Source organism: Miniopterus natalensis, chromosome 2 (genome assembly GCF_054644295.1).
Source record: "Miniopterus natalensis isolate mMinNat1 chromosome 2, mMinNat1.hap1, whole genome shotgun sequence".
Lineage (NCBI taxonomy): Eukaryota > Metazoa > Chordata > Mammalia > Chiroptera > Miniopteridae > Miniopterus > Miniopterus natalensis.
The window spans coordinates 140,032,523-140,059,919 of record NC_142082.1 but is presented as its reverse complement, the minus strand read 5'-3'; the positions used below and the strand labels follow the sequence as shown (position 1 = coordinate 140,059,919).

The 27,397-nt window shown below is 48.4% G+C and overlaps 2 protein-coding genes across 4 annotated transcripts; one reads left to right on the top strand and one right to left on the bottom strand.

Annotated features, from left to right (window-relative positions):
• The first annotated feature begins 255 nt into the window (after positions 1-255).
• ZNF740 (zinc finger protein 740) lies at positions 256-10,228 on the top strand. 3 transcript variants are annotated; one of them, XM_087814648.1, is made up of 7 exons: positions 256-361; positions 1,187-1,509; positions 3,897-4,046; positions 4,393-4,482; positions 5,210-5,333; positions 5,659-5,777; positions 6,973-10,228. In XM_087814648.1, exons 2-7 carry the CDS (start codon positions 1,501-1,503, stop codon positions 7,060-7,062), a joined length of 582 nt encoding a protein of 193 aa, XP_087670774.1. In that variant the 5' UTR covers positions 256-361; positions 1,187-1,500; the 3' UTR covers positions 7,063-10,228. The 3 variants fall into 3 exon arrangements, with proteins under 3 accessions (XP_087670774.1, XP_087670775.1, XP_087670776.1); XM_087814649.1 differs by having other exon boundaries at positions 1,187-1,709; XM_087814650.1 differs by having other exon boundaries at positions 314-332.
• Positions 10,229-10,816: 588 nt separating this feature from the next.
• ITGB7 (integrin subunit beta 7) lies at positions 10,817-27,322 on the bottom strand. Its single transcript, XM_016201335.2, has 15 exons — positions 25,034-27,322; positions 19,640-19,843; positions 17,784-17,991; positions 17,529-17,699; positions 16,563-16,804; positions 16,032-16,190; positions 15,678-15,773; positions 15,429-15,518; positions 13,791-13,937; positions 13,131-13,324; positions 12,549-12,772; positions 12,106-12,325; positions 11,767-11,975; positions 11,283-11,443; positions 10,817-11,015 (listed from the first exon to the last, which is right to left on the bottom strand). Exons 1-15 carry the CDS (start codon positions 25,223-25,225, stop codon positions 10,935-10,937), a joined length of 2,598 nt encoding a protein of 865 aa, XP_016056821.2. The 5' UTR covers positions 25,226-27,322; the 3' UTR covers positions 10,817-10,934.
• Between the last annotated feature and the right edge of the window lie 75 nt (positions 27,323-27,397).

Here is a 27,397-nt window from a genome sequence, read left to right as displayed (position 1 = left end):
CTGGGGCGCGCTCGCACCACGGCGCACGCGCCATACCGCCGGCCCTCCCTCGTCCCGTCTCTCCGCGCGAAGGCACCGCCCACTCACTAGCTGCACCCCACTCCTGGAGTCGTCGGCCTCACCCCCTTTCTGGCTGTCCCCGCCCGTCCGGGCTCCCGAGCCCGGAAGTGGATATAGCTGTCCAGACGGGAGAACGAGGGGGAGGGGGAAGTGCTTCCGGGGAAGCAGGCCTGGGGTTGGTGTTTGTAAACTTGCCTCGGTCCCGGCGGGGGCAGCGGCGGCCACTGGGTTGGCACTGTGTGCTAGGGCCTGGAGGAGGCGTCGCTCAGCGGGTGAGACAGCTGGAGGCCGCGCCCGGCAGGTAGGAGCACGCCCCAGGGAGCGTAGCGTCGTCTGAGCAGACGGCAGCGCTTCAGCAGCTCGCAGGCCGTGGGGCGCCGCGCGAGAAGGGGGAGGGGAAGGGAGGAGGGGCTCGTGGAGAAGGAGGGGGCTCCCCGGGGAGTGGAAGGAGCCGCGCGCGCGCGCGCCCGGAGCTTTACCGACCAGAGAGAGGGGGGCTTGCTTGGAGGGAACGCGGGCGCGAGCACGCACCTTGCACGCTCCTCGGCGCTCTGCGTCTCTCTTCTCTCGAAGCTCAGCGGCTGGCTGGAGGGAGGGAGGAAAGCGCCGCGCGGGGCTTCGCATGCCTGCCTCCCACCTCCGCAATGAGTCTCTGCCTATTCGGGCAGACTCGGAGAAGGCGCACGTGTGGTCTGGCGCAGATGCACACTGCCAGTCTGGTTTCTGCCTGCTACCCAAGCGCCCAGTGATAGCTCCTGAGTTTCTCTCCGCCCCAGTTTTGGCCACCTTAATAAAGTACGAGCTTCACGGACGGCCCACTCTGCACAAAAGCCCCGAAGGGCCGCAGCTCCCTTCTTCCATTCCTAAAATGGCAAATCCAAGCATTTGACCTGTTGCAGTTCCTCCACAAGAGACCCCAGTTACTTGTGCTCTTCTTGACCGTCCCCTCCCCCCTTGCCAAGAGACCAGTTTCTTTTCGACTTAGAAAAATAACTCTGCTTCACTAATGTCCTCTTTCTGAGCTTCACATAGCACCTGGTTAAAAAAAAAAAAAAAAAAATTTCTGCTCACTATAGGTTGTATAGTCTGAGGATGTTGTACCTAACAGCCCCATCTCCCTTTCTAGTTTCAGGTTTCTGAAACAGATCGTGAACTTCATCGAGAGAATTCAGTTGGAAAACCAAAACCGGCACGTTCTTTTTCTTCAGACAATAGGCAGGAGCCAGGCAGAGTCCAGGAATTCTTGAAACATCTATCTTCCATTTGGAGGACCCTGAGTTCTATTTGAAGACAAAGGCAGTTCAATATGGCAGCAGGACTGAAGGGACATGAAGGAGCTGTTACAGTGATTTGGTGACAGTTCTTCAAACAACAGTGTCTTAAGGAAAGGTGGATCAAGAAACCCCTGAACTTTTGGGTTGCATTAAGTGAGAAATCAGCATGGCTCAGGTAAAAAGCTCTAGAGTCCTCCTCCTTCAAGATCACTGGGAAGCGTGTTTGCAGTTTCACTCTTGAATGCTGCCTTAGTCAACATATTGACCAACCCAGTGAGCCAACCTCTGTATTAAGCACCAGGGGGAGATCTAGAGGAAGGAAAGGAGACAGGCCACAGCCCCTGCCTTCAGGGAGCTTCCAGTCAAATGAAGGAGGTAGGCTATACTGCATCACAGGCACTGATGGGACATTTGCAAAGCAACAGGTACTCAGTTTACACTTGGTACATTAAGTGCTGAGGGGCATGAGGGAGTGAACAGTCTTGTGAATGCTTCATTTGTTTTTTTCAACAGGAATTTCTTGAACTCTTGTTATATGCCAGGCATTGTGCTGGGGATGCGAAAGTGAATGAGATTGTCCCAGTCCCCAGCAAGCTTCTAGGTTAGATGTGTTCGGGTGGGGGGAGACAGAGAGACGGTCTGTTATTTATCTTTATATTCACACTACCTTGCATAGTGGCTTACTAGTAGCAGAGACTCCGTGAATCTGTTGATTAAAGGAATGTGCAATAATTGAGATAAGTACGCTGCAGAAGAGAGAATGATATCTCTGCCTGGATGGAAAAAGATTAATCTTGAAGGATGCATAGGATTTTGCTACATAAATAATCAGAACAGGGCATTCAGACAAGGAGAACTTCATGGGCAGAGGCTTAGAGGTATGGGAGAATGTGATGTCTTTGGGAGTACTGCAAGTAGTGTGCTAGCTGAGGAAAGGATTTAAATGGGAAGTTTTTAGGGGGCAGGATAGATAGTGATGGATGGGAAAATCGGGGTGAGGGAATTGTTTCCTGGAGAATTAAGCAGAGTGTAACCCAGGGGTCATTTATACCTTGCTAAGGAATTAAGACTTTATTCTATAGAGAGTGGGAACTCTGAAGAATCTTAAGTAGCAGAGTGGCATCAGATCAGTGTATTTAGAAGGTAATTGTCATTGTGGGGATACAGGACGGATTGGAAAGACAGGATGACATGATAGGTTATTGTCGGTATATTTTTGTCGTCTGGCTAGGAAAGCTATGTGCAGTAATCTCTAGCTTCTCTCTCAGCTTTCTTCCAAGGACCCTCCCCTACCAGTCTCACCAGGATGACAGCCTAATTACAATATAATTGGCTTTCTTCCAGCTGCATGTATAGCTTCCTCCTTTCCATGTAGAATAGGAGCCCTTTAGTTTCTTCCTTTGTCTGTTTGCAACCCCTTTCACAGCATCATGTTCACTCTTGTTCTGAGAGGACTGTCTTTCACTAATCACTAACTTTGTACTGGGCACTGCTAATTCTATTTTACATCCTAGTTTAATTCTTAATGCTGTGAAGATAGATACTATGATAAACATTTTGCATTTAAGGAAATTTAGGCTTAAAGAGGTGGAGTAATGTGCCCAAGATTATGTAATGCAAACAGCAAGGCTAAGTGGTTTTTTGTTTTTGTTTTGTGTGTGTGTGTGTGTTTTCTTTGGTGGTTGGTTGTTGTTTTTTAACCTCCAGACCTTTGAGTCCAAAGTCCTTGAAGGTGAGAGATGGGGTTACAGGATATACTGATCATCTAAAAGGAAATTCTTTATAAATCACTTGTTGAAGTTTGCTAACCAACTACTATTTAAAAGTTTCTTCAGTAAGAAAAGTATATTCTCTAGTTCTGGCTAACCAGTCAGTTTGAAGAATGTAACAGTGGAAAGAGGAAATTTTCTTAAACATTCCTTGCTTATGTAATTTTTAAACTACATGTCAGGCAGGAAATGTGAAAAAGTGTGAGTATGTACACACATAAATGACCTGGTGGTATGTCAACAGAAATTGTATATTCAACTCCAAAATCCTTCCAACTGGTTTAATTTTTATATCTGTTATAATTGACAACACATAGGGAATTTAAAATATAAAGAGAGAAATGACCTAACTTTACTGATAAACATTAGTAGGACCTGGTAGTACATATATTTAGTACTAGTGGGGTCTGTGAAGCTGAGTGCCATTGAGAAAAGAAGGAGGAAGTTCCTCTAGAAATCTCCCACTTCAGTGGGTCATGCCCACTCACAAGGCCTAGAAATACTTCAAAGTAATATATAGACCCACACTATACCTAGCCCAGTGCTAATGATAAAAGTGTCGGTAATACTTGATTATTATATCTAAATGATGGATGACAAAATTAAGTAACTAGTTCCTGGTGAGATGAGTTAGGGAGGACTCTTGAAGGAAGCAGGGTTTTGTAGTGAGGAGGGACATTCCCTAGAGAGAAGCAGTTTGTTCATAGTTAGGAGTAAAAGGTAGTTCTGTAGAGGATGGCAGCCTGTTTTTGCCCTGCCAGGTGACCTGACACCTCATCTCCTTTCAACTTAGGCAAGTCTCCTGGCTTGTGAAGGCCTAGCAGGTGTGAGTTTGGTTCCCACTGCAGCCAGCAAGAAGATGATGCTGAGCCAGATTGCCAGCAAGCAGGCCGAGAATGGAGAGCGGGCAGGTAGCCCTGATGTGCTGAGGTGCTCGAGTCAGGTACAGCGCTTGAGTCCATTGCGACGCCTGGGGGTCGGGCGGCCCAAGCTCTCTGCCAGGATATGCCAAGCTTTGATTCCTCAGTGCTTCTGTTTAGGAAAGTGGGGTAAGGGGATCCAGCTGGGGAATGAATGAATATGGGTATTTTAGAGAGCAAAGGAAGGTCTTGTCTATACCTACAACCCCTTAAGACCAGAGTACTTGGAGAAGAAATGGATGCGTACCTTCTCTAAACCTTTGGACAGGTGGTTTGCTCTCATTTACAAGTTACCTAAAAGCAGCATTTGATCTCCTGTCTTGTATTCTGAGATGAACCCTTGAGTTTAGATTTGATTTGTATTCGAAGGGCCACCGAAAAGACAGCGATAAGTCCCGGAGCCGCAAAGATGAAGACAGCTTGGCTGAGGCCTCTCATTCAAAAAAGACTGTTAAAAAGGCAGGTAATGGGGTTTTCCCCAAGCTGGTAGTTTGGTAATGGGTAATCCTCCTCTTTCTTCCTTTTACGGCTCAACCTGGAGCTTTCCCTAGATGTTTTGTCCCTCACAGCCAGTGAGTGTGTCACCCTGATTTCATCCAGAGACTACTTTGGTAGTTGATCTCTGCCTTCTGCACAACATTCTTGGTAAGGGAAGGAATGTTAGGAAAGCATGAGATTCTGTGGCAAAGGACCAGGCAGACTACCCCTTTTGTCCCATTAAAAGTAATTAGTTTGGCCCTGGCCAGTATTGCTCAGTGGTTCAAGTGTTGGCCCTCCCACTGAAGGGTCGTGGGTTCGATTCCTGGTCAAGGGCACGTACCTGGGTTGTGGGTTCACTCCCTGCCCCCAGTCAGGGCACATGCAGGAGACAACCAGTTGATGTGTCTCTCTCACATTGATGTTGCTCTTTCTCTCTCTTCCCCTCCCTCCCTCCTCTCTACTCTCTCTGAAAAGCAATGGGAAAAATATCGTCTGGTGAGGATTAAAAAAATAATAATGAGCTTGACAAGGCAGGCAGTTTAGCCACCCGACCTCCTTTCTCAGAGGATCTGAACTCTTAAGAGATATGGGAGATGACAGTATCAGAGGGGTTACTTTGTCCACCAACTGGAAATAGACCCTGAGTAGAATCGGGGCAAGAAGGGGACAGAGATAGCTTCATGGTATGCCTGATTGTTGTCCCCAGGTGGTGGTAGTGGAACAAAATGGTTCTTTTCAAGTAAAGATTCCCAAAAATTTTGTTTGTGAACACTGCTTTGGAGCCTTTAGAAGCAGTTACCACCTCAAGAGGCACATCCTTATTCATACTGGTAAGTCTCTCGCTCATATTCAAAAGGGGGAGAATAGTCTATAGTTTGTGTGTGCGTGTGGTTCATATTAGGTTTATTTTATTTTTTATTTTATGTTGGGTTTATTTTAAAGAGTAAGTATTAGAAATAAAGAAAGAAGGTAAATGAATGAGGTAGAGGGATTGCATGGCCCTGTATCTATTGTCACGGAGACCAGCAGCTTTGTGGACCCTTCCCCATTAGGTGTCTGCACAGTGCTAAAAGTTAAAATTTCTGGGAAAATACCTAGAACAAGGTCCCTGCTATGTATACCTCTGATATTAACTTCTCTCTCCATCTGGGCCAGGTGAGAAGCCATTTGAGTGTGATGTATGTGATATGCGCTTCATCCAGAAGTACCACCTGGAGCGCCACAAGCGTGTGCACAGTGGTGAAAAGCCCTACCAGTGTGAACGGTGTCATCAGGTAAGCTCACATGTCATCCATCCACCCTCCAAAGAAACTTTTCCTTCCCAAAGAACCAGTGCCAGCCCCCAGTCTGACAAAGGGCTACCTAGCGTTCCTGGCCATGATCAAGTTAGTACCTCAGGGTGAGGTGTATTTCTCTTGCCTTATGCAACTGCTCATGGGGAGGGGCCGTTAGAAGAATTATAATAATAAAAACAGTAATAGCATTTCTTAAGGTCTTAATCTGTGCTAGGCACTGTGAGAGCATCCTTTTTTTTTCCTTTTTCGTTTTTTTAAATATATATTGATTTTAGAGAAAGGAAAGGGGGGGGGAGAGAGAGAGAGAAACATCAATGATGAGAGAGTCATTGATCGGCTGCCTAGCCCGCAACCCGGGCATGTGCCCTGACCAGGAATCGAACCCCGATCTCCTGGATCCTAGGTCGATGCTCAACTGCTGAGCCATGCCCGGCCGGGCTTGAGAGCATCCTTGACATAGATTGCGCTGTTCTTAGACTTACTCCATAAAGTAGCTGTGTTGTCCTCATTTCACATGTGGGAAAATTGAGATTGATAGAGGTTAAGCTTCCCAAGGACACAGCAGATCAAGGGCAGAGCCAGGATTCAGTCAAAACTTTATAGCTGGTGTGCTTTGGAGGAAGAAATGTAATCTCTGCACTGAGGGTCAGTATCTGATCTGATGAGAATGTAAGAGCCAGGACCAAAACAAAGAACAAGAGATGAGAAATGATAACAACACCTCCTAGTTTACTATGTCTCAAGCTTTGCTCCATGCTCTTACATTGAATCTTCAAAACGCTAAAATGAAAGCCCATGAGGCAGAGACTTTGTCCCTCTGGTTCTCCACTCTATCTGCAGCCCCAAGAACTGTACCTGCCTTGAGGTAGATAATAAAAATTTAATGAAAGAAGGAGCTACAGTGTGAGTAGGTACTTTTAGCCCCGTTTTATAGATGGATGTACAGATTGAAAACTGTTAGATAACTTCCCAAAGTCACACAGCTCCTTAGTGGCAGAGCCAGGATTCAGACTTCAGAGCTTGTTTGTTCTTAACCATTGTGCACTCATGCTATCTGTGTACATTCTGAGGCAACATAGAATTGGTCGTGTGCCTCCTGTGTGGGGAAGACAGATCTCTCCAACAGGTGGCTGAGTTTCTCCTCTCAGGCACTTAACCCTCCCTTTCTTCTCAGTGTTTTTCTCGGACAGATCGATTACTCAGACACAAACGGATGTGCCAAGGGTGCCAGTCCAAGACTTCCGACGGGCAGTTTTCTCTATAGGCGCAAGGGGCCCTGGGTGGTGGGAGTGATCAGAAGAATCTACCGAAGAACGCACCCTCCTCTGGTCTGATGGTCCCACCACCACCCCGTGTGTACCTGTCCCCTCCTGGAGGAGTGGACCCAGGAGACCAGAAGAGTGCATCAGGGGACAGCAGCCCCAGAGCCTCAGCTCTGTAAATAATCTGAGACTATGAGTATCTCGGGGAAGTACCTACAGCATTCCTGGGTAGGAAAGCTAGTCCCTGGACCCTTGGCTGAGGTCATAGGTGGGGGACTCAAAGTACAGGACCAAGACTGAAGTGTGGCTCCCACAACCTTGGACTCCAACTGGCAGCTGAAATGAAAAAGATTGGGGAGAGGGATTTGTTTATTTGTTTGTCCTGTTGTTTTTGTTTATCCAAAAGCAATTTCAGTAGGTGCACTGTGGATACAGGTAATCCGGAGGCATAGAGCCATGGTCACAGGGACGATCGGTGGTCCAGCCCTCCTCCAGAATTGAGTTTTTAGTTGCAATTGATCCTCAGTGTTCCACAGCCCTGCACCTCACCTCCTGTTTGAAGGAGAATAGGACCAGGGATTGCAGCTGAGCTTACTTTGGCCTCCTTATACACTAGGGACAAAAGGAAGAACAGTGGGAGGAGCAGACGAGGGCTGGATCCAAGAAGAGTGGACAGGTACCTATTATTTCCTCTGGGGAAGACTAAGAGTTATGCCCGTGGGTGTTGTAATGGTCCATACCACACTGGTACCTAATGGGGTCAGCCTAAGTGCCTTTTGGAGGAAACTTGGGTGAGAGTGGCTCATGAAGCCCTTTCCTTCTTTCTTTGGGCAGTTGACCTTAGAAGTAGTTTGTGGCTACCTCGCTGCCATTGATTCCTAAGCCAAACAGAGGTGTTGAGTGGGGAGTCATGGATATCAAAGTAGTTCTTCCTCCTTGTGCCCTCTTAGGAACCACCCAAGTTATTCCTAAGTTGAGTAACAACTGTTCAGGAAACAAAGGAATTTGGTGTGTTCCCTGACATGACTGTTGAGCATTGTGAGCTGTTTTCTCTGCCCAAGTCTTATCACTGTATTCAGGTAGAGGAGATAGGGATCTGGCCTTTGGTCCCAAAGAACAAGATCTTGGCTTCCTGATGGCCATCCCTACCCAACAAAGAATTGAGGGGAGTGGAAGTGCAGAGAAAACTGAGGAAGAAACCTAATACAGGTTTTATTCTTAACCGTATTCTTTGCTCCTCTCTGCTCCAATACCACCATCCTATCTACCCTCAAAAAAGTGATATGTGTGTGTGGTATGTGAGTGTTCATGTTTGTATGCTCGGAGATGGCATATTATTGAGCCAATCCCTTCTCTGGCCCTCTGCGCAAGGGAGGATAAGAGTAAAACAACCTCCCCCGCCCCAAACCTGAAGTGCATAAGGTTTCAGCAGGAGCTGAGGAACTCAATTGAGGAGACTGGAGGGCTTTGTTTTGGAGGTTTTTTGGTGTTTTATTTTTTTAAGATTAATTCAACAGAGTGGGGGTTAGGATGTTTCTAACCCAAGCCAGGGGCTTGTGAACATGAATTTTCTAAAGTGAAATAAAAAATCCTCTTCCTGCTAAGAAAAGGATCCTTATGAAAGGTTCTGGGGCTTGTAGCCTGTGTTCTATGGCGTGCCCTGACCCGGGGGATGGGGAGTAATCATGGAGACTTGATGAACCTGACCAAGCTGTCAGTGGGGCTCTGAAATGGCAACCTCTAGGAAATGTGATTTCTTTCCCCAGAAAATGTAGGGAACAGCAGCAACAAACTCCTGACTGTAACCTATTCTGGAAGAGATAGCAGTGAGGGGTGGGAGCAGTCCATACCTCTGAGGTGTGAAGATTTCAGGGAAAGGAAAAGACACATGACACCCTTTAGGTTTTCCCTGACAGCATCTGAGATCCTTTGGAGGAGGCTTTGGGGAATGTATTTGCCGCCTTTTGCTTTAGGCTGCACACCCATTGGTTGTGTACAGAACCTTCCCTGTGGCCCCTGTAAGCAGGGCATCTTTCTGCATGTGAGCCAGCCCCCCTTTCTGTGAGAGTGCTCTGCTCAGGCTGAAATTTGTCTATCATTGACCGCTGGGAATATATTCTGGGAAGGAGGACACATTTAGAAAACTGTCCTCCCAAGAGCGCTTTTGAAAATAGGAGACCTCGCTCCCTGGCACTTGGAGCTAACCTGTTGTGGGGTGGGGTGGGTGGGTGGGTGTGGAGAGAATCATGTAAGTGATCAGTGCCCCTATGTGTGTGAATGTGTGTTTAGGTCAGAATGTGCCCTGGCCCCCAACAGGCCTCGGCTTCCTGCCTGAGGCGTGGGAGAGGGGAAACTAAGTGGATGTGCAGAGCCATACCAGAACCACCCCTGCCAATGACTGGGTGTGGGGGGAGACTCAGGAGCAAGTGGTTAGTTCAGTTGTCCAGGTGCTGATGTTCTGGGGCCATGGATGTGTAAGGAGAGGGGAGCAAAGAGGTGAAAGGAATGATTTAGAGCCCAAGGGGCCCAGGAGCCCCACTTATACCCCAGGGAAACCACAGACTAAGACCGCTGCAAAGGCTCCTGGGCCCAACACCCCACCCTTCATTTTCTGGGATGGGGTCTAGCACTGGAAAGATGCCTCAGGTGTGTTTGGAGTGAAGGGAAAGGGAGATAGGGCAGGCTCTCAGAGACCAGGATGTGGAATTTGGGGGCCTGGGAAAGAGCACCAGTTCCTGGGTGAACTGCTGTACCAGGTCCTACCGGCCCTGCCCTTCCCAGCACCCCAAGTCTTTTCCGTCCACCCCAACAACCTCTTGTCATCACTTAGCTACTGATTGTGCCACATGGCTTGACATTGGAGGGTTAAATGAGGCACAGAGCCCTGCCACAACTTTTAACCCTCTCCCCAGATGCTCTTTGCCTCTGCTGTAGCTCTGGGGCTTTTATCTTAATCCCTCCTACCCTTCCTCTCCACCCTCTCTTTTTTTTTTTTTTTAATATACTTATTTTGCTATTGGGGGGGAATATCGAATGAACAAGATCACTTTTAAATGGTAGTTTTTATAAGATGTTATAAACTTGTATCTTTTTACCATTAAAGTGCAGTGTATGTTCCTTCGTGATATATTTAGGATATTTAAATAAAAAGAAAATGGGGCTTTTCTACATACTATCTCATCTTTGAAAAGAATATCCTTTGGGGAATTTTTCTCACTGGGGCCAACATGGTCTTCCTTTTTCCCCCCAAATATAACCATCCTACAACTTCCAGTACCCTATAAACCACCACTTTAAAACTCCCCTTCTCCATGGTCTAGCAACAAGAAGAGTTAAAATTGGTATCCAGTATATATATATATACATATATAGTATCAATTCTGACTAAGAAAAAAACCTGCAGAACAAGACAGAATGAGGTTGGATACCAGCATATACAGTGTTTGTTTAAGTGTGGTCTGTGCTCCTCTAGCCTTACCTGGAAATTAATTCACTAGCACACCCCCACCCCCCGTGTTTCCCAGGCAGCCACATATTGGCTCTCCAACACATTCAAGTTTGAGAACCTTTCCCTGCCCTTAGGTGGCAAGAGGCAGCCCAGGCTTCACAGCCTGCTTTGGCCTTGGGGTAAAGCAAATGACATCTGCAATCTGAAGTAAGACACTTTATTGTATATGTGGGTGGGGTAACCCCCACTCCATATGAGGTAGGGAAGAAAGGTTGCAGCAGGAGGCCCGCCCTTGTGGGTATCACTCTGAGAATGAAGTAGGTGGTGATTAGTCCCCTACTAGGCTGCTGCCTGATAGACCCCATAGCCCCAATTCTCACCATCTTCTCAGCAAGAACAACCCTGGGGTGAGTAACCCTACCCCCTTCAGAGAAGGGGACTTTCTGTGGCTTGAAAGCGGGGGTTGATGGTGGTCGTGATGGCACTTTTGTAGAGAGGATTTCTGTCCTGTGGGAAGAAGTTGGAAATGGTGAGGAAAGTCCCAGGACTTCTCCTTTAGCCCTAAGAGCCAACCTAGAAAATGAGCCAGACCCCAGGAGCCTATGGAAAGTAGCGGAGAGGTGGGACAGGCAGCATACACTTAGGTGACTGGGTTGGGGCCTCAGTGGGAGGAGTCAGGGCTGAGGGTGGAATAAGAAAGCAGGGAGCAAGAGGACCTAACCAAGGAAAGAAAGCAAGTAAAACCCAGCCCAGTGAACTAAGAGGCAGCCTCACCTGCTTCCATTTGAGCTGCTGCTGTTCCTTCTCAAAGCGCCTGTATTCTCGGCGGTCATAGATTTCCACTGAGAGTCGGTAAGCCAGGACCAGCCCCAGTCCCACTGCCACAATGCCCCCCACGCAGCCTAGCACTATGGCCTGGGTGTGGTCTGCTCCCTCTGTGGGGGTGAAACAGAAAGACTTCTGGGGGCTGGGGCACAGATTGATCAACAGTTGCCCAGTGTGTGTGCAGCCCCATTCAGCCTCCCCAGCCCTACCTGTCATTGAAAACAAAAGGAACCCAGCAGGGTTACCTTCAGTGCCCAGTTCCTTAGCCTTCTCCACTTGGTCCATTACCTCCACTTTTGCCTGGATTCACAGCTTTGCTTCAATCCCTAGCCTGGTTCCTCTATCTTTACCTCTCCAACCTGAGTTCTGAGGCTCTACCCATCAAACATCTAGGGCTCCATTTGGCATGTCCAAGGCATCCCTTCCCACTTACTCTCTCGAGGTCTCACTCTCAGTATGACTCTGCCTCCGGCTTCATCCTCCACCAGGAAGAACAACAGCTGGTTGTCCAGGGTTCTCTCTTTGCACCAGCCATCATCCAGGGTAGGGGCCAAAGCCAGAGTCACGTTGGTATGGGCACAAGCTATGCTGCAGTTGGTGGCCAGGGGACCAGTCTTAAAGGCCCCACACTCTGCACAGTCCCTGTCCAGTAAATGCCAGTAAGTTACCAACTGGGCAGTTGTCACCCACACCACATGCAGGAAAGCAGGCAGGGGCAGTGGATTAGTGAGCCCCACTGCCTGTTCCCAAAATGCAAGACCCGAGGCCTCACCTGTGTCTTTCGCATGGTGTCTTGCAGCCTGGGCACTGATCACATAGGGCACCATAGTAGCCATCCAAGCACTGGCAGCGGTTGCATTTGCAATGTCCATGCCCACTGCAGAGCCTTCCGCCAGGACTGACACAGCCATCCACGTCCCCACTGCACTCGCATGCTCTGCCCGTGCGGTTGGCGTGACAGTGACACACTCCACATTGGCAGTGGCCGAATCCTGGAGCAGAGTCGCACAGGGTGACAACCATATTCTTCACACACAATGGACATTACAGCCTAGAGCTACCTGTTCCTGTGTACGCAATTCCCTCTCAAGTATGTCAGATGCATGCCCTGACTCCTACACCAGATATTTGCCCTTAGTGCCTTGAAGGTCCCAGAGCCTCATACCCTTGGGAGAGCCACTCTACCCCTCCCTTCTCCCAAAAGTTCCCAGGTACCTCCACAGAGGATGCCCTCATGTCGCTCACAGCTGGCATCATCACACTCGCACAGGCGCCCAGAGCTCTGTCCACTGCAACTGCAGCGTCCACACTGGCACCGTCCCTTCCCACTGCACAGGGGCCCTGTCCCATTTGGGCCCCGGCACCCAGATTCCAGATCTGGGGAGGACAGCTCAGCCTCAGAGCACTCACAGAGCCGACCCAGGCGGCCTGGGGAACAACTGGGAGGGGAAGGAAAGGAAGGGGAAGGTGGGTCAGAGAGTTTGACCATCCCTTGATCTGTCTTTCCCAGTATCCTCTAACCCCAAGGTCTACAAGAGTTGGAGATGGACAGTGGCTGAAGGGATGTGGAATATGGTGAAGTACCAAGGAGTAGAAGAGCAGAGGGAGTTCTGGTGGAGGGGAGGGTTTCAGCATATCTGAGAAGCTTCAGGAGATGAAAATCAGGGTGCAGTCTAGGGATGTCTAAGAAAAACTTGTCTAGAGATGCCAGTGGAAGGATGGAAGGTGAAGGAGGAGGAATACAGGGGCTGTATTTGTGGAAAGCCACATAGGTAAAAGGAAGCTAGAGACCCTCACCTGCACACCCCACATTGTAGGTGCCCCTGGCCATCACTGCAGTAGGGAGCTTGGAGCTGGGTGTCATTGCAATTACAATCACACAGTGTGTGCAACTCCACGGTCAGCTCCTCTGAGAAGCCAAGAGCTCGGAACTTCAGAAGATGGGGCTCTGGGAGGCAGCGGGTAGCGTGGAGAGTAACCAAAAAATTCACCTGAGGATAGGATGGGTAGAAATGAGACTAAGCTCATGAGTGTACCTGTGTGCACACGGGCACACACACCAAACCTATTCATCCAGAGCCCAACTCCTTATAAATTAAGGGACAAGGTCATGCTAACACCCATCTCCTAGAGATATGCTTGAGGAAGTTAGTCATTGAACCCCTTTGAAAGGGTGGGTGGAGGACTACCCCAAGCTTTTGCAGTATTCTCTGTGCCTGCCCCCATCATTTCCTGCCTGCCTCAATTTCCTACTCCTACCCCCACTTCCTTCTGCCTTTTTTTTTAAATTGATCTTTAGAAAATCAATTTGTTGTTCCATTTATGCATTTACTAGTTGATTCTTCTATGTGCCCTCACCGGGGATTGAACCGGCAACCTTGGCGTATCTGGGCCAATGCTCTAACCAACTGAGCTACTCAGCCAGGGCCCCTTCTACTTATCTTAACTGGCACTTACCGTCTGGTTGATTCGGACATGGTTGCACTGGCCCCGGTCCCCAGCCTCACCATCATTCTTCCCAGGACCTCCACACTGAGATTTGTAAGAGATGTGGACCCCCAGAGGGAGTGGAGAGTGTTCAAGGGTCACAGTGGATGACAGACTCTGTGGGAAGGGAATGAGTAAACACATGAAGGCAAGACTCTGACCCCACCTCATGCCCTCTCCAACCATTCTAAATTCTGCCAGAACCCTGCCCTCAGCCCACCTTGGGGCTCTTTCCATTCTGCCTATTCTGGAGGCATTCCTGCAGGCAGGACCTGTGAGAATCATGAGGGGTTGTACAGGGAGATCTAACAGCATTTCAGTGCAGCTGCAGCAAGGGCCTGCTGGGGGTCAGGGGCTGGCCAGGTGCTGTAAACATGTAGTGGCTGTGTTTTTAAATAATCAGGACATATAACCTGTGTACATACAAGGCCTAAAGGGCAATTCCCCCAGATTTTGTCCTGGAAAATTTGATACCATCTCAGATTTTCTCAATGTGGTTTTCGGAAATAGTTCCTATCTTCAAGAAGCCTGCAGTCTAATTATAGAGATAAGACCTAAACCCCAGAAACACTTAGGAATTTTTATTGTTCCTTCTACCGTAAAATTCTATGGGTCCTGTGAAGAACATCTGAATTGTTTATAAGCTTAATGAAAGCAGGCTACATGTTAAATTCTTTTTTTAAATCCTCACCCAAGGATATTTTTTCCATTGCTTTTCAGAGAAAGTGAAAGAGGGGTTCGGAGAGGGAGATAGAAACATTGATGTGAGAGAGACACGTAGATTGGTTGCCTCCTGCTCTCAAACCAACCAGGGTCGGTGATTGAGCCTACAACCGAGGTACGTGCCCTTGGCCAGAATCAAAGCCGGGACCCTTCAGTCGGAGGGCTGACACTCTAACCACTGAGCCTAACCAGCTAAGGCAAGATGTTACTTTTTTTTTTTAATATATCTTTATAGATTTCAGAGAGAGGAAGGGAGAAGGGGAGAGGGAGATAGAAACATCAATGATGAGAGAGTCGTCATTGATTGGCTACCCCCTGCAGGAGCCTGCAACCCAAGCCTGTGCCCTGACCGGGAATCAAACCGTGATCTGAATCCTAGGTCGATGCTCAACCGCTGAGCCATGGCCGACTGGCTACATTCTTTATGTACAGACTGACTAAGGGACAAATCCCAGCCTTTCTATCTTTTACCTGGCGACCTTGGGCAAGTCACTTAGCCTCCTTGTGTCTTTGTCCCCATCTATAAAATAGGGATGGTAATAGTTACCAAGCAGGGGTTTTTGTGGGGTTAAATGAGTTAGCAAACAGTGTGTGCACTTAGGAGAGTGCTCGGCATGTAATAAAAGCTCAATGAATATTACTTTCCTTATTTGCCCAGAGCTGGGCTACATCCTCTGCACAAATCAGACACTTAAGATTTATGAATGTAAGATCGAGTGAGTGAATGAACTATTAAGACAGCCCTATGCAAACGGCAGGTAGGAGATGTGGAATGTTACTCAAAAAGTGATTATTCCCTCTTAGTTCTGCCACCCCTCCTGAGGGCTCCTTCCCACTTTGCCCCAGTTCCTGCCCTCTCCATTCTCCCCCACCCTGGCTCCTCACATTATAAGCATCCATGATGAGCTGTACCACATTGCTGGAGTTCTCACTCAGCTCCCCCACTGCGGACTTAGGAATCAGCTTACTCAGCTCCTGAATTATGAGGAGTTGAGAGAAATCATGGGTCACAACTCCAGAGAAATGGGCTTCTGAGGGTCTGGAAGGAGGGCATATGGGGGAGAGGAAAATGGATCTTTGAGGAACTTGAGGAAGGTTCAGGGTAGGAGGGCCTGCCATCCAGACAGCTCTCACCTGGTAGACGGGCAGTGTGGTACTGGTGACAGCAAAAATGGGCTGGATGTTTGCTGCAGAGAGAGCCTGGGCTACCTGACCCACAGAGGGGTAGTCCTGGAGCAGGGAGTGGAGACAAGATGAGTACCACAGGTCCTCCACAGCACTCAGGGTGCCCTCAGCCCAGGGAATCCAGGAACCCTGGGGGCTCGGCAAGGGGGAGGGGGGCTAGGGAGCCTGAGCAGTGGGGGTGGAACTGCTGGAGAAGACAGCAGGTTGGTTACCAGTAAGGAGAATGAGGCTGGGGATGGGGGTCCTGGGAGGAGAGGAGGTGTGGCTCAGATGGGAAGGGGTTAGGGGAGGAGAGGGACTCACAAACTCTGGGCTGCGACTGTAGAGGCCATTGCTGTCCAAGTGGCAGTGCCCGTCGCTGGGCATGAAAATGCCACCCAACTTTCCATCCCCAGCTGTGTGGAATGTGTCATCTGAAGTGAACACCAGCAGCCGAGACACATTTCTCCAGCCAATCTGTTCCTGGGGTGGGGGGTGGGGTAGGCTGTGCACCTGGACATGGCCCTTGAGCCACCCCAGCCAGCGATGTGAGCCAAAGATTTGGCCAGCCTCATTCTGAGTCGGTTTGTCTATACCCCTGCCTCCAGCTCCCTGCTTCTTTTCCCTAGCCCCCTAGGCAGGGTTGCTGCTAGTGGAGGCCTTCTTGTGAATTAGAAAAATATGTCTCTTCCTCAAGATATTTTACTCCAATTTACTGGGAAATTGTCAAAATAAATCTGCAAACCACAGTGTGATACAAATGAAACTCTCTGGAATTGTGTACTGCACAACCATAGGTAGCAGTCTTGGCTCCAAATAGTCCTTCAGATTCAGTTCCCTGCCCCACCTCCTCACCTGGCAGAGTGCAGCCTGTAGAATGGCATCAAAGCCACCTTCAGGTGAGTCCAGGTTGCCAGACACGCTCTGGCGCCCCACCTCTCGCTCGAAGGCCTTAGCATCCCCCGTCAGGGACAGCACATGGTGAAAGCTGAAGGGTGGCTGGCAGCGCTCCAGCCGGGTGGGGCAGGGGTGGCGAAGCTTGGAGGGCACTGTGCTCACAAAGGGCAGCACCGTTTTGTCCACGAAGGAGCCAAAGCCTGGGTGGGGGGAGGCATGAAAGGTGAGCCAGAAGTCTCTGGACAGCAGCAGCAGCAGCATGGAAGGGCCACTGCTGAGGACTAGGAAGGGAGGAGTCCATGAGGGGTGGAGGGCTGGGGTGATCCTAGAGGAGATAATGGGAGCCAGGTGTTCCTAGAGGGTAAGGACCCAGTACCTGGCAGGGCAAAGGGCTGAGTCCACCAGCTCAGGGAAGTGGGGGAATGGAGGAGATTAAGAAAAGGGCACAACAGGGGTCAGGCAGGGGTTTCCTGAAAGCTGAGGAAGAAGGCAAGTTGTAGGGTGTAGTAGCAGCATGAGGCAAAGGAGTGGATCATGAACAGAGAATAGTTGGGCACAGAATGTGCAGCCAGGAACAGTGACATTTAGACCTTATCCAAGAGACACAGGGCTGAGACAGTGGCATCAGGGCAGTATCCTAGTTGGTAGGTCCAGGGCACTGCCTGACCCCTGGGAGCTGTCTGAACACAGCCTCTCCAGACTCTGGACCTCAGTTACCCTTCCTGGAAATGGACAGTCTCTTAAATCCCCTCCAGCTCTGACCTAGAAGATGGGTGTTGTAGGGGAGAGAGATAAGCAACCTGTGGCCTGTTAAAAACTGGGAGAGGGCCGGTGGGGCCGTTGTGTGTCCAGGACGTTGGCAGAGGCTAAGGCTGCGGTTGAAGTTAGAGGCAGAGGGCTGGCAGGTGGTGGGGCGGCGCTTACCGATGCGCACAGAATGGGTGACCTCCTGCAGTCGCACAAGCAGGGCATGCCCAAGCTGGCGCACGAACTCCAGGTCGTCCTTCATGGAGTAGCTCAGGTCCATAAGGTAGTACAAGTCCACAGGGTATCCCTGGGCACGGAGGAAGCGGACCCGGAGCTGCTGGGGCTCCCCTGGGGGTGGGGCAATGGGGGTCAGCAGGGCGTGTTTGGATCCAATCCCAGATCTCTGCCCCGACCCTGCCCCTGCTAGCTCACCAGGACGCAGCGTGATTCGCACCTGCTGCGGTGCCAGCTGGGTGGCCCCCTCGCCTCCGCCCCTGGCGCCCTGGCTGAGCGGCTTGTCCTGCAGCACCTCCTGCCGGCCATGGGGCTCCTCCAGCTCTCCTGGGGGGCAGCCACGAGCCAGCAGCTCTTCACGCCGCGCACAGCGCCGCTCCTCCGCCTCCCCTGATGCCGTGAAGTTCTGCACCACAAGGGTAGGTGCGTTGGGACCCTAACCCCGCCCCTCAGAACTGGAAGGCCGGCTCCCAGCCTGCAATACCAGCTACTTCTAAGCCCCCCTCTCTGTCAACTCTCTGAGCCCCTCTGATTCCCTCCCATTCCTTCCACAGCTATCCTTGAACCCCGGGCCTTTCTTGTCAGAACCCACTTCCTCCCTTATCTCAACTCCCCCCTTTCCCCAGTCACCTACCCTTCCCCTCCCCCTAGGGCCACAGACTTCCTGTTGAGAATCTCAGGGACCTCACTACCACCGAAAAAGGAGGAGCCCCACCTCCTAGTCCAACCTCCCTGCTTGCTCAGGTGGAAATGGGAAGGGGATCAGGCTAAGACTCACAGTTCCCGGGAAGAGGAAAGGATTAGGACAGAAGGGGAGACCCCCATCCCCTAATATGTCTAGTACCCCTGGGACTGGCTGGGGAGCCGCAGAGGAAGGAAATGGTTTGAGTGGCTTCTCAGCTGGCCTGGGTGCCAGCCTCTTGTCTGGGGGTTGGAGGAAGCAGACATATACCCAACTGCCCCAAGAGCCCGCACATAGCACCTCTGCTCTCTGCCTCCTGCAAACTGAGTCTTTCCAGTCATCTCAGATTCACTATGTGCCTTTCTCCTGGGCCTGCTCAGCCTCTATAGCTCTGCCTCCTAGTGAGCTTGCCTTCAATTCTTATCTCATCTAACTCTCCTTTTTTCTGTGAGAGTATTCTGTCCCAACCCCGTCTCAGGAACCCCTCATGCTCTGCCACTCCATGAACCCTGTCTCTTTAAGGCATAAACAAAGAACAGCTTTATTGACCACCCAGAGAGACACCTGCTCCCCAACATCCTCCTTGGCCACTGAGGTAACTCATGCCTTCCACCCAAACCCACAGGTTTCCAACTCCTTCCCTTCTACCTTCCCAGTCACAGGCTGATACATACCTAGGAACATACCCCCTGCTGGCCCCCAACACCGACTCAGAAACCCAGTCACACACTTTCTGCCATTGGTTACCCCCCAGTGTGCTAGTATTTGGAGATAGGGCCTCTGGGAAGAAATTAGGGTTAGATGAGGCTATGAGGGTAGAACCCTCATAATGGGATTAGTGCCCTTATAAGAAGAGACACAAGAGAGCTGATCTGCAGCCCATCTGAAAGCCAGGAAGAGAAATTTCAACAGGAACCAAATCTGTGAACACCTAGGCCTTGGACTTTCCAGCCTCCAGAACTAAGAGAAATAAATTCCTGTTGTTTAAGCCACCCAGTCAATGGTATTTTGTTATGGTAGCCCGAACTGGCACTTTCTCACATCTGTACATGCACAATAGCTCTCTCTACCTATACACAAGCATGAGTCCCAACAAGAACATACTTCCTCCAAATTCATAGTCACAAGTCTTGTCCATACATACACAAATACACAATACAGACATAAATGTACATGCACAGGAATCTTGCATGTGTGTTTGTGCACACACGCACACAATCACACACAAGAGTCCTATGTGCACAGACACAGTCACACACAGGACTGCAGAGTGCACCCAGAAAAATGACACATGTGCCTACAGAATCATAGATATATATCCAGGCTGCACATACATCTACACATGGCTCAAAGGCCACAGGCCCATTTTTACCAGTTGTTTGCACCATGCACAGCTTGGATGTGAAAGGATGCACTTCTTGCAGGAAGGGGCTGGCTGGCAGGATCCTGGCAGGGACAGATCAGGATCCCCCCATTCTGTGGCCTTCCCTGGGGATGAGATCTTGGCGTCCAATTCACTCTCACTTCTGTTCAGAACCAGCAGGAAAACAAGAACCATTGACAAAGCCACCATGGTCTGTAATAGGACATAAAGAGGGACACATGGGTCATTAGGGAGGACCCTTTTAAGTTCTCAGTCCTCTAAACTTAGCCTGTGGTTGTCACTTTCAAAACTCTACCCCAACTCTTTATCTCCCCTCATAGTTTCACTTCCCTCTATGGATTCAGCAGTTTCTTCAAAATGGCAGAAAGGAGCAAGTATCAGGCCATGGTAGGGACCTTAGAGAAGACCCATCCTTCTTGTGTGCAGACTTCAAGAGGCCAGGGTGGGCAAAATGGCCTAGCCAAGAGTCTGGGGCCTGAGCCTGGAGGCACTAAGGTCTATACTCAGCTCTCTTTACCAAGGTTCCAGGCCATAGTGGAAATAGAACCAAACAGTGGGAAACAGACTAGATTCTGGTCCTGCCTCGGTCACTCACTGGCTGTGGCAAGTTCAGACTTTCTCTCTGAGCCTGAGTTTCCACTCATCTGTAAAGTGAGGGCATTGAATAATCTGACAGCTCTTGTAGCTTTTATAATCTTGGATTCTATATAAGGGAAGAGGGTCAGAGGCTCTAAATAAGGGGGAAAGTTGGGGAGTAGGAATGAGAAGAAAGCAAGCTAGAGAAGATGGAGTATGTGGAAGAGGAGGGAAGGTTAGCTGTATTTGACGTAGCAAGAGGAGTAAAGATTAGATCATAAGAAATCTTTCTAAAGGTCTAGGATAACAGGAAGGAAGAGCAGGGGGTGGTAAAACTTTTTCTTTACTTTTCACAAAGGGAATCTAGAGTGGAGAAAGAGCCTGAAGGCAGAGTAATTCCTGGAATGACTTCTAGGAAATGCCAGGTAAATTTCTGATTTTATTTTTATTTTTATTTTTTAAATATATCTTTATTGATTTCAGAAAGAGAAAAGGAAAGGGAAAGAGAGAAATAGAAACATCAATGATGAGAGAGTCATTGATCGGCTGCCTCCTGCATACCCCTGACTGGGGATCGAGCCCGCAACCAGGGCATGTGCCCTGACCAGGAATCAAACCCTAATCTCCTGGATCCTAGGTCGACGCTCAACCCCTGAGCCTCACCCGGCCGGGCTAAATTTCTGATTTTAAAAAACTGATTAATGAAAATTTTGAATAGGCAACCCGTTACCATGCTTCAAAAATCAAAAAGTTAAATCCCAAAGGCCTCTTTTTTTTTTACAGAAATGGAAAAGCTGGTTCTAAAATTCATATGGAGTTGCATAAATAGCCAAAACAACCTTGAAAAAGAACAGCGTAGGAGCACTCACACTTCCCAGCATCATGGGACAATGTGGTGCTGGTGCAAGGACAGGCACATAGAGTCATGGAATAGAATCGGGAGTCCAGAAGTAAACCCATCCATTTGTGGCCAACTGACTTTCAACAAAGATGCCAAACCATTCAATAAGGAAAAATCATCTTCAACAAATGGTGTGTGATAACTGGATATCCACATGTAAAATAATGAAGTTGGACTCCTGCCTCACAACACATACAAAAATTAACTGAAAATGAATCAAAGGCCTAAAAATGCTTAAACTATAAACTCTTAGGAGAAAATACAGGGGTAAATCTTCATAATTTGGGACTTGACAATGAATTCTTAGCTATGACATCAAAAGCACAAGCAACAATTTTTTAAAAAAACACAAGCAACAACAAGAAATAGATAAATTGGGCTTCATAAAAGTTCTGTGCATTAAAAGACACCAGAATGGGTCAGCGGTAGAGCATCGACCTATGATCCAGGAGATCACTGTTCGATTCCTGGTCAGACACATGCCCAGGTTTCGGGTTCGATCCCCAGTGGGAGTGCACGCTGGAGGCAGTTGATCAATGACTCTCTCATCATTGATGTTTCTATCTCTCCCTCTCCCCCTCTCCCTTCCTTTCTCTGAAATCAATAAAGGTATATTTTTTAAATTAAATAAAAATAAATGGGAAAAGGATTTAAATAGATAGTTCCATAAAGAAGATAGACAAATGGCCAACAAGCACATAAAAAGACGCTCAAGCCCTAGCCAGTTTGCTCAGTGGTTAGAGTTTCAGCCCAAGGACTGAAGGGTCTTGGGTTTGATTCAGGTCAAGGGCACGTACTGTGGTTGCAGGCTTGATCCCCGACCCTGGTTGGGGCACATGTGGAAGGTAACCAATCTCTCTCTCACATCAGTGTTTCTCTCTCCCTTCCACTCTCTCTGAAAAGCAATAGAAAAGATATCCTTGGGTGAGAATTAAAAAAAAAAAAAAAAAAAGACGCTCAGCACCATTACTTGTCAGGGAAATGCAAAGCAAAACCACAGTGAGGTCCACTTCATATCCTCTAGGATGGCTATTGATGAGGATGTAGAGAAAAATGGGACTCTTATTGTTGCTGGTGGGAACGTAAAATGGTACAACCACTGTGGAAAACAGTTTGGTGATTCTTCAGTAAGTTAAAACATAGAATTACCCTATGACCTGACAGTTTCGCTCCTAGGTGTATTCCTAAAAGAACTGAAAATAGGTGCTCAAACAAAAACTTGTATATGAATGTTCATAGCAGTACTACTTGCAATAGCTAAAAGGTAGAAACAACCCAATATCCATCAACTGATGAATGGATAAACAAAATATGGTATATCCATACAATGAAATATTACTTGGCCATTAAAAGGAATGAAGTACTGACCATGCTGCAACATCAATGAACCTTGAAAACATTATGCTGAGTGAACAAAACCAGTCATAAAAGACCACATATTGTATGATTCCATTTATATAAAATAGCCTGACTAGAAAATACACAAAGTAGATTAGTGTTCCCAGGTGTTGGGGAGGAGGGAAAGATGGGGAGTGACTGCTTAATGGGAAGTTTCCTTTTGGGGTGAAGAAAAAGTTCTGGAACTAGATAGTGTTTATGGTTGCACAGCATTGTAATGCCACTGAATTGTACACTTAAAAATGGTTAAAATGATAAATTTTATGTGTATTTTACCACCATAAAAAAAATCAAAGTTAGATAAGATAGTGGGAAATCTCCCAGTCCTATCCCCCATCCACCTGTTTTCACACCCACTGCAAATAAATAACCATCATTTATTATTATCATTTATTACTTACAGTCTTTCTAGAGATTGTTTTATGCATATACAAACTAATGTGAACACACATATATATAGGGTGTCCCAAAAATTTTATACACACTTTGAATAATTATAAAGGTAGTGTTTATTAAAATACATTTCATTTTCAAAATTGAGCTGTCAGCTGTTAAAGTGTGTATACATTTTTGGGGAACACCCTATATATACACTCTTCAAATGGTAGAATCAAATGATAGACTTCTACAAATGGTAGAATGCTTTACACAGTTTTTCATCTTAATTTTTTTTTCTTTTAACTTTTCTTAGAGATCCTAATACCCAAGAAAATTAAGAACTTCCTTGTTCATTTTTACAGCCATAGGGTTTTCCATCTCATGGATATAGCATATTGTAGTTAGTCTCTTATGGTGGGGATTTAAATTGTTTCTAATTGTTCACTTTTGTAAATAATGCTGCAGTGAAAATTCATATATTTTATCATTTCACCTGTGTGCAAGTGAATCTGTAGGATAAATCCCTGGAAGAGGATGTGTAAGGTCAATAAATAGGTATCATTTATAATATTGTTAAGTATTGCCAACATAACCTCCTTGGAGATGGTGCCAGTGTACATCCCCATCAGTGGTCTATGAGAAAGGCCAGCTAACCCTTGGTCATGAAGCATCTGCCTCCTCCTCAGCTTGGACCTAGACTCAAATCCTGACGCTCTGCACAGAGTGTGGGGAAGGGGTGGGGTGCCAAGTCATTTACCACCCTGCCCTGCTCCCCACTACCTGTGACCTCAGGTGTAAAACGTGTACATAAGGAAGGCTCCACCCTCCTGTGAGAGGCCAGCCCAGTGCTCGGGCTCAGTGTAACCTCAGCCTTGCTTGCTCTGCACTCCTGTGGTCGGGAGGCTGGATATGCTGCAGCACAAAGCCCACTTTTGACTCATCTCTCATAGGTGGGGCCCCCATGATACACTGGTTCCTCGAATAGGACAAACCCAGAAACCTCAAGCCCCACTCATCTCCCCTAAAGGGGGCCCTGGGACTCCCTCAACAGCCCACGCCAATCCCCTTCTAATTTCCTCTCCTCCTTGTTCTCCCCTCCTTATGGATACATGACCCACCACTTCTTTTAATCTGCCTCGCTCTCCCCTTCCTATTCAAAAGTTTCATTACACCTCTGCTGTTTTTCTCTTCTCCACTTCTTCACAGCTCTTTGTTTTGCTGCTGCTTCTCTCTGATCCTAACCATAGATTCTACTTCAACCCCCTCTTTATACAAATATAAACCTGAATCCCAGAGTGGTCAGTCACTTGCTCAAGGTCACAGAGTGCACTAGAGGCAAAACAGGGACTGAGACAGGTCAGGCCCCGTGGTTGGTTTGCTGCTGTCCTTCTCTCCAACCCAGGTATCATCTTCGAAATTAGTGCCCTCTCCAAGTAGCCCAAATGGACTCTACCTTTCTCTTTCCGTGTGTGTGGGGGGGGTCTTCTTTCGTCTCCCTTCTCTACCTCCTTGGTTGTCCCAATTTCCTGGACTCAATTCTGATTCCAATACACACCCTACTGTCCCCTCAGCAGCTGAGAAACAGTGGCTTCCCAATCCATCCAGATCTTCCCAAGTCAAGCAGAACCCTGTGCTGTCCACTCAGTCTCCAGAAGGAAAGAGAACTGAGCCACTGGGCTAGTCTCCCAGGAGTGTGAGATCTGAGGCCAAGGTGCCACAGAGGAGGCCTGAGCTGAGCAGCCCTCCTACCCCCCCCCCCCCCCCCACTGCGAGCTCATTAAGCAGCAGGGATGGCAGCTGGGGAGTAATATTGAGAGAACCCTACCTTGACATAATCTTTGGCGCATGGCAGGCACTCAGGTGATAGCACTCATACGTTCCCTCACCTTTTCCTCCCTCCAGCCCATTCTTGGAAAACTGATGCAAGAGAGATAGGTGGGGAGGAGGGCTTGTGAAACTGGAGGAAGGAACAAGATGGGATTTTAGGAATGTAGACAAGAGTTCAGAGCCTTGCTCAAGTTTCAACTGAATCTTGGGTGTCTTTAGGTCAGAACCCTCTTCCTGGGAAGTTGGAACCAGGTCGGGCCTGGGCTAGTAAGAAGCAGGAGGGCTGGTGCCCTGGTACTCACAGGTGCGAGCAGCCTGTCCTCCAGCGGCAGCGGCAGTCTTTGTGTACTGATCTGGGAGGCTGCAGAGGAGGAAGTGACACGCCCGGGGTGGGTGAGACTTCGGGGTGGTGGGGGTGACTGATCTAGAAAGTGGAGCAGATAGGGGTGGAACTGGGCCAAGGGAGTTGATGATATAGGGATCTGAAAGATCATCTAATCTATTGAGCACCTAACAGGTGCTAGGTGTATCATAATGTTATAATTAATCCTCACAGGAACCTCATGACATAGGTGTTAATATCTCTCTAGCCTCCCTAGTTTTACAGATGTGGAGGCTTAGAAGTAAGGTGCAAATTGAGGCTTAGAAGTAAAAAGTAAAAACTGCCCAAGGTCACATTGCTAGCAACTGGGTGGTCTGGAAGTTATCTCTCCACTTCCTTGTACAGGAACATGATAGAAAGGAAGAAATATGGAGGCAGTAAGTACTGTAGAGAGGGGGAAATTAGCGGCTACTGTTCACTTTGAAAACTCAATGCCAGTGTATCATAGTGGGTATTTAACTACACTGGCTGTGGAGCCAAACTGCCCAAGTTCAAATCCTGGGCTCTGTATCACTTACTAGTACTGGGACCTTAGGTAAGTTACTTATTCTTCCTGTGGCTATATTCTCATCTGTCAAGTGGAATTCATAGGGTTGTTGAGAATTAAATGATTCATATCAATTGTTTAGAAGAGAATCTGGCACATACTAAGGGCCTGATGACAGAATCAGTGAATGAGAAGTGATGGGGTAAAAAGCAGAGAGGCTTTGAGAAATTCAAGGTCCAGACAGCTGGGAAGCTGAGAGAGGCACAGGGCCAGGCTCAGAGAATGAGACTGGGCCAAGGAGCCAAGACAGTAGTGGAGCCTGGGAAAGGGGTGGAGGAGGCCCCACCCCTTGTAGGAGAAGCAGAGAGAGCAGGAATGGCAGTTGGAGCCAGGGCAAGAATGAAGCCTTTAGGAAAACAAGGTTGTGGGAAATACTTGCCCCAGCCCACACTTGACCACAGGGAGCTTTGAGAAGGAACTGACACAAGGTCTGTGTGCACAGGTCTGTCTCCTCCATCAGAAGGAGCACTTCTTTTGGGCAGGACTAACTGAAGCCAGCACCTAGCAAAGTGCCCATATCATAGCAAGTGCTCAGTAAATGGCAGGCAGATTGTAGGAATGTGGCTGCTGGGAAGAGCAACTGGGGAGAAAGGGCTCTTTTCTGGGTGGGTTTCAACTGACCTCAGGCTACGGGACCTTTTACCCTTCCCCCACAACCAGAGGTTACCATGGCAATGACCCCTCCTACCCTATAGGCCCTGTGGTTTCCTCTAGAGCTTCTTTCACTTTCTTCTTCTGCTTTTCCCCAGCCTTCTCTCCTCCCCTACTCCCACATCCTTAACCTCTCTCCATATGCACAGGTCATTGGTGAAGAAAGCCAGGAACAAGGTAGGCAAGGCACTGTCCCAGGGAAGAAGGTGGACCAAGGGGTTGGGGGGAGGTGATGTTGAGGGAGTATAAGGGCAAAGTGGTAGAGGCCAAAGGCAGTGAGGCATATAGGGGCAAGGAGAGAGATTAGGACAGAAGGTGGCAGTGGGGTCATGAAAGCTGAGTGGAGGTCGTGAGGTGACAAATGGGACAGAGAGAGTGATTTTTTTAATTTTTTTTTTAATCCTTACCAGAGGATATTTTTTCCATTGCTTTTCAGAGAGAGGAAGGGGAAGAGAGAGAGAAAAACATCTATGTGAGAGAAACACATTGATTGGTTGCCTCCCACACTAGCCTGCAACCAAGGCACGTGCCCTTGGCCAGAATCGAACCTGGGACCCTTCAGTCTATGGGCCGACCCTCTAACTGCTGAGCCAAACTGGCTAGGGCAGGGAGTGACTCTTAAGATGAGAGTGGGGTCATAAAGGGTGGGAGAGCTCATGGAGTGAGGAGTTGGTATAAAACAAACACTGTAACTTAGATTCAGGCTGTGGGTCTTTTCTTCTGAGAGACCCTCATGAGAGCCAAATGAAAGCCAAATGAGAGCCAAATGAAACTTTAATGAACCCCATCCCCACTGAAGAGCAGAGATACATAACTGTGGGTAGGGACAGCTTAAAGACCTCTGAGGTCCATTCCTGCCTTCCCAGAGGTTCATAGTGTCCGATGTAAGAACCCACACTGGTGGCTATGGGAGACCCAAAAACTCAAGGTGGGCCCTATGGGCTGCCTTTCTTCCCCTACCCTCCCATCCAGACACATTACATCCTATTTCCTTGGTTCCCCTAAGAAATCCAGTAGATAAGGAGGAGCTCCTCCTCCTCACCCAATCCCTCTTCAAGTCAGTTGGTCCTTTCCCTCACCAACATC

Bases quoted from the DNA above. Each gene is read 5' to 3' on its own strand.
- ZNF740 (XM_087814648.1), top strand. The intron at 4,047-4,392 runs GTACAGCGCTTG...TTGTATTCGAAG, and splicing joins TGCTGAGGTGCTCGAGTCAG to GGCCACCGAAAAGACAGCGA. The intron at 5,778-6,972 runs GTAAGCTCACAT...CTTTCTTCTCAG, and splicing joins AGTGTGAACGGTGTCATCAG to TGTTTTTCTCGGACAGATCG.
- ITGB7 (XM_016201335.2), bottom strand. From the start codon at position 25,225: ATGATCTTTCAGATCCCTATATCATCAACTCCCTTGGCCCAGTTCCAC. The intron at 13,938-15,428 runs GTGAGGAGCCAG...CCCTTCCCACAG, and splicing joins TCATCATGGATGCTTATAAT to AGTCTGTCATCCACTGTGAC. The intron at 11,444-11,766 runs GTAAGTGGGAAG...TCACCCCCACAG, and splicing joins GAGAGTGAGACCTCGAGAGA to AGGGAGCAGACCACACCCAG.